We start from the raw sequence: 13,442 nt of genomic DNA, 5'->3' as shown, positions 1-13,442 counted from the left end.
TAAACCCAAAACCAAATCGTGTTTCCAATTATTCCGCACCAATTTCAAAACCAACCAAACTTAAGCCAAAACCAAATCATTTTTAAACCGAAAACCAATTTCAGTTTCATTCTTAAATCTGTTTCCAAGGGCTCAGGAAGTGTTTCAATTTTAATAAATCAAAGTTTCAGAAAATACTTCAAGCTCTTCCTAAATGTCGTAAAGTGAAATAGATTAATTGAAAACCACGTTTATTTTAAACCCATTAAAACCCCCTCCAAGATCTGTTTACGTAAATCAATTTCCAAAACATAAAAAGTTCATATTTAAATTGATTTTTAAGGCATAATTCCTTTCTTAATAATTACATCCAAGATATAGAGATTTTCCTACTAAGGCAAGTTCAAACATAATTTATTTCTCAAATATTTAAGTCAAAGCATAATTCATTCTTTTCCAAAATAACAATTCCAATCAAAATCTCAGATTTTCTAGAAATTTCGGTAGCATCTCCCATAAAACTTGGACTTTGCCACCCTTTTCGGGTCCCAACAAAACCAATCATCAATCCTTTCTGACAGGTTCAAGACTAAATCAGTTTCCAATAAAACAAAACTCAACTTTCAAATTATCAAAAATCATTCAAATCAACCAATCTATAAATCTCCAATTTATCAAAATCAGACATTGTTACAATCAAACAAGCACCCATATTCATTCAAGATAAAACCAGACAATTTATAAGACTCACATAACCACCAGAAATACATTTTGTACAGCATATCTATTTATAACAACTTCCACTTTAAAATGAATCAGTTTGTATAAAAAGCCCCTACCTCGATACATTGAAATCACAACCCAAACTCGCTAACTGGCTCCTTTCGTATTGACCTGAATCAACTGCAGTCAAAACCTCAGCTCCAACCCGCTTTCTCAGCAACCACAACCACTCTAATCGCAATATATAATAGCCGAGATTAACTCTCATAACAACGAATGCTACAACACCTCAATGTATAATGGAGCAGTAACTAGAGGGCTTTCAGATCGAGACGCTTACTGAACGAAGAAAGAACGGCTGAACCGAAACAGCGGCGGTCTTCGAACCGGCTTGGCGGCAACCCGGCAGCCACCTCAAATAGCAGCGGCTACTCGATTCCGACAACAACAACTAAAATTAACATGCAACGACAATGAAGCTTCCGGAAACCCAAAGGAAACGAAGACCAACTTAAACCCTTACCGGCCGTGGCGTTCCTGGCGGCAGCAGTGGCGGCATGGAACTCCGGTGATGCACGACAATGGCGAAGCCAGCAACGCGGCGGCGACAGCAGCTCCGCGGCGATTCTCCCTCTCTTCTTTGTGAACGGCGACTGGCAGCAGGGATGGTGGATGGCGGCGGCGCAAGCAATGGGACGCGGTGGCGAATTCCTTCCCGTGGTGACTCCCTCGCGAGTCTTCTCTCTCTGCCCGATTTCTCTCTCTCGTCGTGCTCGCCGGCAGAGGCAAGATGGCGACGACAGAACCCAGGCGGTAGCTCTCCGGCGCGGATCTTGGCTCGCGCTCGCCTCTTCTCTCTCCTCCATGGTTGGCGATTGTGGCAACGGGAAGAAGCTCGATGGCATCCTCTTCCTTCCCGCAAGCTTTTTCCCTCAGCGCGACGGCGTGGTGACCTAGCGGCAAGACGGCGCAACTCTGGAGCGGCTCCTCCCTCTCCTGGCGACAGCAACGGCGACGGCGCTCCTCACCGGCACCGCACCATCCCTCTTTCCCGATTCCTCACTCTCTCTCCGTTTCGACCTCCTGGCGGCGTCACGACGGCGACGACGGTGGCAGTGATGCCCACCGGTGCCACCTCCTTTCCTTTCTCATCTCTTTCCCCTCCGGTCCTCCCCCTCTTCTCTTTTTCCCTTTCTATCTCTTCCTTTCTTCATTTTGTTTGCAGCTACTGCATGCTGTTGTTAGGGTTAGGTGCACTAGTGTGCTCTGGGTCAGGGGAACCGGGTAACCGGGTAGGGTTTCCAGGGTTAGGGTTGTGTGTGTTGAGTTTTAGGATTAGGGTAAAATTAGGTACAAGGGTAATTTTGTAATTTCAAATAAAATAGGGATAATATGGTAATTGAAAATAAATTCTAATCCAACAATAATAATATATATATAATACTATTTGATCATCCATTTTGCAAATTATTTTTAATAAAATATTCAAATCCAAAAATTAGAAATAATATACTAAATTTCTTTATTTTCCAAAATAGTAGTATCAATATTTTAAAATATTAATTATTTAGTCCAAATCATATAAAAATCCTTATTATTTCACAACTACCAACTTTACAATTTAAATATATAAAATAACTCAATAATTGTAAAATTAGATAAAATCTTAATTTAAATAGTCCAAACTCATTATTTTTAGATTTCTAGAACTTTAAGTTGTAAATAGAGAAATACTCCATAAGCATAGAGTTTGGATAAAAACCTTAATTTATTTCAAATCCAATTAATCAAAACTACCTTTAATTACCTTCAATAAGATAATTTATGAAATTAAAAATATAAATAAATATATGATTTGAGATTAGTTCAAAATAGGACTTCTCAAAAGTCTTGGGTCTTACATTCCACCCACCTTATAAAAATTTTCGTCCTCGAAAATTAAAGTAATACATAATATAGTACATAGCCTTAAATACCTTTTAGAAAAGTAAGAGATCTTAACACATATATATACATAAGTTCAAATACCTGATATCCATAAGATTTAAATATAAAGGTAAGGTATAGTGTAAGGTGAAGGATACAAGATAGGCTCAATGCAAAAGGTTATATGGTTTCAAAATCTTACAAAAGCTTGGAGAAACAATATAAGGTGCAAGTCAAGATAGGCGTTCACAAAGTAGAGCTATAGTTAATGTGGCAAAAGGCTACAAGACAAGTTGGTATTAAAACAACGGATATAACATTTCCTCACAGATCTCTTACCCCTTCGAAACTCCCACTTCCCAACTCCATCAATCACTTCACAACTCCATAACCGGTCACAAACCTAACATTCGCAGACTCTTCCACGAGAAACAAAACTCCCACAATTTCTCATAACGTTGCACTCTTACCACTCATCTTCCGTATCCATGAACAGGCCTTAAAGAACTACGAATCGTATTACTATACCTAAAGATTGCACGTGACATCAAAACAATTCTCGAGTTTACTCAGAAAGGTAAAAGACTTTAAAATAGAAGGACAAACAACAAGGATAATCTCCGCAAGAGTTCTGAAAGAATTGTTGAATCTACAAGTAAACAAGGATGTACAATCGATGAAGTGTATTGGAAAGAAATTCAGTTTAACAACCTCAAAGATGACTCCTGAATCAGATACAACTGATAGGAACACAAAAGGATAAGCAAGATAGTAATTTGGAACTAAATCAAGCTGAGTTAACAAGTATAAAATCATAGAAGAAGGTCAACTAAAGCTAGTGATGACACTCTCAAGATTTAAAATTTTTGATCAAGTTCACATAATACATTTGAATATAGAGAATGAAAAACTGAAAGAAGATCACCTCCTGTGCTAAAAGAAAAGTATGTAACTCGCAGTTCACAAAAGGGTAACATAAACATATATCAAAACTGCAATATGGTTAAAAGAAAACTAAATTGTGTTTCATCCAAATAGTTTCCAAGTAAAAGATAGAATAGGTGAGGGTTGAAAATTGAAAGTCAATTGGGTTAAGGCCAAAACAATCTTTCGAAAATCCTGAAAGACATTTAGGTACTCAATTAGCTAAAAGTATACACTGATATTGTGGCAGGATTGTAAGAAAATCAAACGTCTGTTCAAGAACTCTCAAAGTCTAAATTCAAACAAGTGTGTATAAAATTTTATAGCAAATATGGAACAAGTTAAACTCTATTTAGAAAAGGAAACCCTGAGGTAAAAATTTACTTATCAGTCGGTTTCAAAACTTTATTTAAAATAATGCATGTCAACTCCAAAATAACTTTTCCAATTTAAAGGATAGCTATGGATGCAATTTTTAAGCGAGAAAAATTGATTTAAGTTTCTTAAGAGAATCCAAAACTTGCTTCAAAAGTTCACATCAAAACTCTAAGAATACACTTGAAATTGCCATCACATAAGAATATTCAAGAGTATTAAAATGTACTTAAAAGGGAATTAGACCAAACAAGAAAGGATCTCAAGTCAAGGGAGTTCAAACAAGATCCACGAAGCATGGGACACCAAACAAGCTTTCCATTGGTTCAAAATGATGCAACACTCGTCAGGAAAAACAACTCAATCAACAGTGAATTTTCAAGAAAGAACCTTTGACTAAAGAAGGACAATTGGGAGGACAAACAACACACTAGATAGAAACAATTTAAGTTGACTTAGAGGAGCATGAAATTCACAAGAGAAGGAAAACTGTGACTACTAGTGGTGTTCATAAAAGAAAAAGAGTAGTTAAAAACAAAATCAAGTATCATGACCATAGAAACACAAGCTTAAAGAATTAGCCCATACTTGAGAGGAAAGGTATGAACCTAATATTTTCAAAAGAACAACAATTACGTAAATAATGTATCATACTAAATTAAAGTCAATTTGTCAAACGAAAACTAACTGAAAATAAAGTGAAAAGCCTTTCCTTTAAGAATTTAAAAATACCTAAGTACGTAATCAAATAGAGTTATGTATAGGGACCGTAATAAAATTATGTTGAAAAGTCAAATTGTATTTAAAGTAAGTGTAGTTCCATAAACCAGTAAAAGAACATGCGAGGTATTAGAAATAAATAGTTTTTAAATTGCATAAGGAATTTTCAAAGTTTTATATAGATAGGTGTATATAAAATCAAAAGCGATTTTATAAAAGTTTGAAAATTGGTTATAAATATAGTCAATTAAGAGAAAAACTGAATCACCATTTTTTTAAAGACTAGAAGTAAGGACATAAAAAGACACGTTGCATCAAGACAAGTTCAAAATCATGTCGAAAAATTACATGAATCAAGAAAAGAGCTCAAACAGAGAAAGACAGATACACCAAGAAATTCAAACCGGCATATGCAATTTAGAATCAAGAAGAATGCATATGAACAGAAAAATAGGATTGAAAACATCAAACTGCTTCCCAAAAGAATTGACAAGAACATCAAAATAGGCTAAGAAACAATAGGTCATATGACATTCAACAGAATCCAAAGCACATAACTGAGTAACCTCAAGAAATAGTTTCTAACGTTTCCAAAACCCACGATTTACTTTACTCAAAACTCGTATATCATCTATGATAACCCATCAGTGCTTTCATATACATAATTCACTAGTATTAAGCCGGCCAAACTTAATATCAGGAATTATGCAACGCAAGACTAATGGCATTAATCAATAGACAGTCATGTACATAAAGCTCTAATTCTCGTCATTCAACAAGACCTATTACATGACAAACGCTCAGAGTATGCAATTGAAGCATAGTCGATCCATTCCTCAGGCTCTACAGGAAAGACCGCTCTGATACCACAAATGTAACACCCTAACTATCAAAATGTCACGCTTCCGGCTGCGCCACTCTGATAGCTCGAGTATTACCACGACTTTTATAATATTTAAGACTAAAATATGAGCCTGTTTAAAACTTAAAACCGCATAACACTTCGATAACTCTTTTTCGTGAAAACCTAAACATACATGCACATACAATTCAGATATAACCTTAAGGTATATATATACATATACATAACACTAGTTTACAATTATACATATCATAATTTCCTATCCCTCTTACAAGCTTCATAAAGATAAATGTGAGGAAAAAAATAATAGCTACGGTGATACAAAAAGACCGAATAAACAGAAAATAAACATAACTCTCCTAAAGCTTCGTCTTCCATATCCTGAAAAGGAATAACCTGTAGGGGAGTGAGAACGTCGTCCTCGCTTGTTCTCACTATAGGATTACAGAATTTGCTATAACAAGATACGTAAAGATAAGATCATTCTTAGAGTTCAGTGATCATTGCTCGTCTTATGAGTCTTTCCAAAAACCATAGGTTCACATTCGTAATCCAGAAAATTCCTTTTTTGAAAACTTGCTAAATTTCTCAAATATTCTAAAACAAAACCTTTTTCCTTTCTCAAAGAAAATGTTTGAAAAGTTTTTCCTAGACCGCAACCATGAAAGCAGTTACCTACGCGGTATAAATGATCATCTCGTTCCAAGCATAGGTTCATTAAGTCTATACTGAACCGATCAGATACTTTATACAGAACTAGGACTCAATATACCAATCACGGCCTCAAACCCATCCAATCCAACATGGCCCCCGGCCCAAACAGCTCAATCAGCAACCAACTCATCACAAACCAATCAATTCAAACACAATCACAATTAATGTGGTTCAAGCACAATCAAGAGCAATTACAACAAGTATAACAGTTAACAGTTAACATAAGTATTCACATAGGCAAACCAAATACAATATGCACACCCAAATAATATCACATAGATGCAAATGATGAATGCCTGTCCTACTGGCTGTGATATCACATTGTCGGTTCAATTGCCAACCTGACACATTCCCATGGGAATGTTGCCCTTCGGTCACGTATAAATGGGAACCCTCTGGGATAACGTGCCCGCCACACGATCCAGGATGTTAGTGCCTGCACACTCGTGTGATCCGAAAAGATGTGAGTGGGATACTTTGCCTCCGACCTCACATCTACACGTAAGCGGGATTAACCACCGTCCTTACGCGGGTGTCGCAACCTCGACAAGCGAGATTAACCACCGTCCTTGCCAGGCGCAAGCGACTTATCAACAATCTCGTCATTTATCAAATCTTTCAGCATAAGCGGGACGAACCCGGCCCTTATGCCTACCAACCAATAACTCATCAATCTTAATGATATCCACAATCAATCAGGCTCAATAACTGATTTTAAATTCATTCTTGGCCCATTTTCTTTTAAATAACAAACGTATTCAATTCACAGCTAGCCAAGATTCACTTTTCAAAACAGAGCCACTTTCCACATCTTTCCAACACTTCCAAAGATCTCAAAACCATGCCAAGTTCAAAATCTCTTTGAAAGAATCAAAATCATTCATTTCTAAATCAAGATTTGGTCGTAAGATTCCTAAGCGGAGTCTCAAAACTTCAGGGGAGAATAACCTAACTCATTTCTTAAATTCCTTGAAAACCTCCGAAACTTTAACTTCTTGAGTTGAATAAATAGAATAGGGTTTAAACCAAAATCCAAATTGTGTTTCCAATTATTCCGCACCAATTTCAAAACCAACCAAACTTAAGCCAAAACCAAATCATTTTTAAACCGAAAACCAATTTCAGTTTCATTCTTAAATCTGTTTCCAAGGGCTCAGGAAGTTTTTCAATTTTAATAAATCAAAGTTTCAGAAAATACTTCAAGCTCTTCCTAAATGTCGTAAAGTGAAATAGATTAATTGAAAACCACGTTTCTTTTAAACCCATTAAAACCCCCTCCAAGATCTGTTTACGTAAATCAATTTCCAAAACATAAAAATTTCATATTTAAATTGATTTTTAAGGCATAATTCCTTTCTTAATAATTACATCCAAGATATAGAGATTTTCCTACTAAGGCAAGTTCAAACATAATTTATTTCTCAAATATTTAAGTCAAAGCATAATTCATTCTTTTCCAAAATAATAATTCCAATCAAAATCTCAGATTTTCTAGAAATTTCGACAGCATCTCCCCCAAAACTTGGACTTTGCCACCCTTTTCGGGTCCCAACAAAACCAATCATCAATCCTTTCTGACAGGTTCAAGACTAAATCAGTTTCCAATAAAACAAAACTCAACTTTCAAATTATCAAAAATCATTCAAATCAACCAATCCATAAATCTCCAATTTATCAAAATCAGACATTGTTATAATCAAACAAGCACCCATATTCATTCAAGATAAAACCAGACAATTTATAAGACTCACATAACCACCAGAAATACATTTTGTACAGCATATCTATTTATAACAACTTCCACTTTAAAATGAATCAGTTTGTATAAAAAGCCCCTACCTCGATACGTTGAAATCACAACCCAAACTCGCTAACTGACTCCTTTCGTATTGACCCGAATCGACTGCAGTCAAAACCTCAGCTCCAACCCGCTTTCTCAGCAACCACAACCACTCTAATCGTAACATATAATAGGCGAGATTAACTCTCATAACAACGAATGCTACAACACCTCAACGTATAGTGGAGCAGTAACTAGAGGGCTTTCAGATCGAGACGCTTACCGTATGAAGAAAGAACGGCTGAACCGAAACAGCGGCGGTCTCCGAACCGGCTTGGTGGCAGCCCGGCAGCCACCTCAAACAGCAGCGGCTACTCGATTCCGACAACAACAACTGAAATTAACATGCAACGAAAATGAAGCTTCCGGAAACCCAAAGGAAACGAAGACCAACTTAAACCCTTACCGGCCGTGGCGTTCCTGGCGGAAGCAGCGGCGACATGGAACTCCGGTGACGCAGCAGTAGCGCAAGCACGACAACGGCAAGGCCAGCAACGCGGCGGCGACAGCAGCTCCGTGGCGATTCTCCCTCTCTTCTTTGCGAACGGCGACTGGCAGCAGGGATGGTGGATGGCGGCGGCGCAAGCAATGGGACGCGGTGGCGAACTCCTTCCCGTGGTGACTTCCTCGCGAGTCTTCTCTCTCTGCCCGATTTCTTTCTCTCGTCGTGCTCGCCGGTAGAGGCAAGATGGCGACGACAGAACCCAGGTGGTAGCTCTCCGGTGTGGATCTTGGCTCGCGCTCGCCTCTTTTCTCTCCTCCATGGTTGGCGATGGTGGCGACGGGAAGAAGCTTGATGGCGTCCTCTTCCTTCCCGCAAGCTTTCTCCCTCAGTGCGATGGCGTGGTGACCTAGCGGCAAGACGGCGCAACTCTGGAGCGGCTCCTCCCTCTCTTGGCGACAGCAACAGCGACGGCGCTCCTCGCCGGCACCGCACCATCCCTCTTTCCCGATTCCTCACTCTCTCTTCGTTCCGACCTCCTGGCGGCGTCACGACGGCAGCGACGGTGGCAGTGACGCCCACCGGCGCCACCTCCTTTCCTTCCTCCTCTCTTTCCCCTCCGTTCCTCCCCCTCTTCTCTTTTTCCCTTTCTATCTCTTCCTTTCTTCATTTTGTTTGCAGCTACTGCATGCTGTTGTTAGGGTTAGGTGCACTAGTGTGCACTGGGTCAGGGGAACCGGGTAACCGGGTAGGGTTTTCAGGGTTAGGGTTGTATGTGTTGAGTTTTAGGATTAGGGTAAAATTAGGTACAAGGGTAATTTTGTAATTTCAAATAAAATAAGGATAATATGGTAATTGAAAATAAATTCTAATCCAACAATAATAATATATATAAAATACTATTTGATCATCCGTTTTGCAAATTATTTTTAATAAAATATTCAAATCCAAAAATTAGAAATAATATACTAAATTTCTTTGTTTTCCAAAATAGTAGTATCAATATTTTAAAATATTAATTATTTAGTCCAAATCATATAAAAATCCTTATTATTTTACAACTACCAACTTTACAATTTAAATAGCCCAAACTCATTATTTTTAGATTTCTAGAACTTTAAGTTGTAAATAGAGAAATACTCCATAAGCATAGAGTTTGGATAAAAACCTTAATTTATTTCAAATCCAATTAATCAAAACTACCTTTAATTATCTTCAATAAGATAATTTATGAAATTAAAAATATAAATAAATATATGATTTGAGATTAGTTCAAAATAGGACTTCTCAAAAATCTTGGGTCTTACAATGCCTGTGCTGGTTCTGAAGAAGCTGCGTAAGAGAATCCTGGATGGCGTCGATTTTGAGATTAGTGGCTTCGGAAGCACGAGCGCGTTCAGATCTGTTCTCCTCCGTGATGGATTCGAACATCTGGAATAGCTTTTTAATGTCGGCCTCCATGCCTTTCATTCACGTGTTGTCAGCTATGGCCATGGTGATGAAAGCACCAATTGATAGGGTGGAGCTCAGAAATAATAATAATAAGAAGAAGAAATGAGGTATGTATTTATATTTAATTGAAGGAATTTACAAGTAATTGGTAAGTGAAGAACATATATAAGTGTTGTAAGAAGAAATAGAAAAATAAAAGGGGATAGTGCAGCAGAATGATGCAAAAGGGTATAGTAATTCTTCAATTTCTCCAAGCATAACAGTACCTGAAAAATTAGAAAGAAAAATAGTTGAGAAAGGAAATAGAAGGGAAAGGAATAAAGAAACAGGGGAGAAGAGAAGGGAACAATACAAGGGGAAGGCAAATGTACCAGCAATCACTGCCTAACATAACCACACAGCCTCTTGCTTTTAATTCTCTCTCTGGTACTTCTTCTTGGACCCACATCATGCTGATTGAGTGCCAGCTGTCCTTCTGTTGCAACAATATTTCCTTCTGAAGTTGTAAGTTTTTTATTTATGTGCTCTTCCTCATTCCTGTGCCTAACATGTTATTTGACTTTGATATCGTCCAAGTTGCTACAAATGGTTTCTCATATTCTAATAAACTCAGACAATGTGGATTTGGAGCTGTTTACAAGGTAAAGCAATGCTATTTTATTTTCACAGTATCATCTTATTTATCAAAGCTCAAAACAAACCTCAAAGCAATGAACAAATGATGAAATCCACTAACCATGATATATTTTTAGGGTAATCTACCTAATGGACAAATGATTGCTGTCAAAAGGTTGTCAAGGGACTCAGGCCAAGGAGCTTTGGAATTTAAGAATGAAAGCTTCCGCATCGAAATTTAGTTAAGCTCCTTGGTTTTTGTTTTGAAAGAGATGAAAGGTTACTTATCTACGAATTTGTTCCCGATAAAAGTCTTGACCACTTCATATTTGGTAGGTTGAATTTTACTCAAAGAAATATTAAGAGCGATCAAAATTTATTATTTTTGGTCATCAGTTTATCATCAATTCACTTACTTTAATCTAGTTCCTTTAATCTAATAATCTAACATACTTTATCCCATACTTTTAAATATTAATGACTAATTGATGACTAAAAATAATAAATTCTGATAGTTCTCTAACATTCTTCTTTTACTCATTTAGTTCTCAAAACCTAAAATATTTAGGCAATGGATTATCTTTTAGTCAAATTAATTTTTTTAAATACCTTTTTTTTTCTTTCTCTTATTTATTTGTTAATTTTATTTTTAAATTACTATAATTACTACTACAATCACCACATCTGAGATGGTTATATTATATAGAAAAAGATGATAATAAAAGAAATGAGTATTTTTTTTAAAATTAATTTTAGTTATAAAATTAAAATTAAATAAAATAAAAAATTTAGAAAAAATATAACAATTCAAATATTAGAGATAAGATTAAGATTTAACATAAATATTGATAACTAAAACAGGACTTTATTCTAAATACAAATTCTAACTACAAACAAAAATCACACTTTTGGTTGTGTTGTATATGTAGATTCGATCAAGAAGGGACAATTGAATTGAATAAGTCGATACAAAATTATCGAAGGCGTTGCTCGAGCTATTCTTTATCTTCATGAAGATTCTAGAATGCGTATCATACATCATGATCTTAAACCAAATAATATTCTCTTAGACGGAGAGATGAACCCTAAAATATCAGATTTTGGCTTAGCAAGATTAGTTCTCGTAAATCAAAGTCGAGAGAATACAAATAGAATTCTCGGAACATAGTAAATTTTTGAATGTACAAAGCTCTGATTACCTTTTTATTTACCTTAATACTATCACTTAACTTTGTTAAAAATTAAGTTATAGATGATTTTATAATATAATATTTTTAATGCCTTTTTCTTAATATTATTAGCCTTAATTAGTACCAAAAGTAATTTATGAATTATATCTAAAATATGTAGATGCAGTGGATACATGGCTCTTGAGTATATAATTTATAGACAATTTTCAATGAAATCAGATGTATTTAGTTTTGGTGTATTAATTCTTCAAATTGTGAGCGGTTATAAACACCAGGGTGCCGGCAATGGAGAGAATGTGGAGGAGTTACCACTAAACTTTGTAACTTTCCTTTTCTCACTATTACATTACATCACATCTTTATTTATAGAAATTGGATAACAAGTAAGCTCAACAGAATTTACAATAATGGACTAAAATTCTTGTAGGCATGGAGAAACTGGAGGGAGGGGACAGCTATGAATATTGTAGATCCATCACTAGAGAACAATTCATCAGATGAAATGATGAGGTGCATCCATATTGGTTTACTCTGTGTTCAGGAAAATCCAGCTGAGAGACCAACCATGTCTTCTATTATTTCAATGCTTAAGAACTATTCTATTACTCTCCTAGTACCTTTGGAACCTGCATTTACTGTAACCAGTAATCAGTCATTGGGGATTGTGGGTTTTGGAATGGGATAGAGTGGATCTGGAACTTTCATTGGAGGCGTGAGCTATTCCAATGGGAGTTGAAAATTGTGAATCAGTTGCGCGATGTTTTGAGGCCGGTTAAACTAGCGGCAGACAGAGATGCTAGGCTTGTGTGGAAGTTTGAGAGACAAGGTGTTTTTACTACTAACTCATTTGTGCAGGTGTTGCAGGAGGAAACATTACCAGAGGATATAACAAGTTATAGTTTCACCAAGACTATTTGGAAGGGCTTAGTTCCTCCAAGAGTGGAGCTGTTTGCGTGGTTTACCTTGATTGGCAGGGTGCATACGAAAGAGAGATTGTGTCGACTTGAGATAATTACTCAGGAGGATAATATGTGTATTCTATGTAAAAAAGATGTTGAGAATGTTCATCACTTATTCCTTGGATGTGAATTTACTTGGCAGGTTTGTGTGCATGGTTAGTTCATCTTGGCAGAAAGTGGTCATTTTCTGGTACTGTGAAGGAGCATTTCTTATGTTGGACAAGCACAACCAGTAGAAAGGATGAGTCCAGAAATTGGTTCATTTGCTATTTTGCGATTGTCTGGAACGTTTGGCTGGAAAGAAACAGGAAGATATTTCAGAATAAAGAAAAAGGCATAAACGATATTATTGACATGTCATTTCTTAGCTACCAGGAGTGGAGGAATAAAGATCCCTTGTGTTATTGATGGTTATGTCAAAGATGACATAGAGTTGTTTTATTCTATTAGATGCCAGTTAATTTTTATTTGTGTTACTCTTACTGCTTCTGCTATTTGCTCCACCTTAGTGTTGAGCTTCTTTGTTTAAAAAAAAAAATCAGTAGAACAAGAATCCCTCCAGCGGTTCCAGACACGCAAGAATCAGAGAGTAAACAAGCTCAAGGATCAAAGAATGAGGCTTCCATTACTGTGCCGTATCCTTGCTAAAATACTGTATATATCATGTGGTCATCAGTTGTTACCGTTTATAATAATTTCTTGTATGAGAACGGATATGCTA

At 36.5% G+C, this 13,442-nt stretch overlaps 1 protein-coding gene across 1 annotated transcript; it reads left to right on the top strand.

Moving 5' to 3' along the window:
• Positions 1-10,517: 10,517 nt before the first annotated feature.
• On the top strand, positions 10,518-12,957 carry LOC107610871 (cysteine-rich receptor-like protein kinase 29). Its single transcript, XM_088495524.1, has 7 exons — positions 10,518-10,598; positions 10,710-10,908; positions 11,500-11,739; positions 11,929-12,082; positions 12,190-12,426; positions 12,513-12,709; positions 12,864-12,957. The coding sequence occupies exons 3-7, from the start codon at positions 11,597-11,599 to the stop codon at positions 12,955-12,957; spliced, it is 825 nt and encodes a 274-aa protein (XP_088351650.1). The 5' UTR covers positions 10,518-10,598; positions 10,710-10,908; positions 11,500-11,596.
• Positions 12,958-13,442: the final 485 nt, after the last annotated feature.

The sequence above is a fragment of the Arachis ipaensis genome, chromosome B8, assembly GCF_059453495.1.
Source record: "Arachis ipaensis isolate K30076 ecotype BB chromosome B8, ASM5945349v1, whole genome shotgun sequence".
Lineage (NCBI taxonomy): Eukaryota > Viridiplantae > Streptophyta > Magnoliopsida > Fabales > Fabaceae > Arachis > Arachis ipaensis.
This window is presented reverse-complemented; position numbering and strand designations above follow the sequence as displayed.

Coding starts and splice junctions, on each gene's coding strand:
- LOC107610871 (XM_088495524.1), top strand. CDS start 11,597: ATGCGTATCATACATCATGATCTTAAACCAAATAATATTCTCTTAGAC. Junction 12,427..12,512: donor GTAATCAGTCATTGGGGATT/GTGGGTTTTGGA, acceptor ATTGTGAATCAG/TTGCGCGATGTTTTGAGGCC. Junction 12,710..12,863: donor GTTCCTCCAAGAGTGGAGCT/GTTTGCGTGGTT, acceptor TTTACTTGGCAG/GTTTGTGTGCATGGTTAGTT.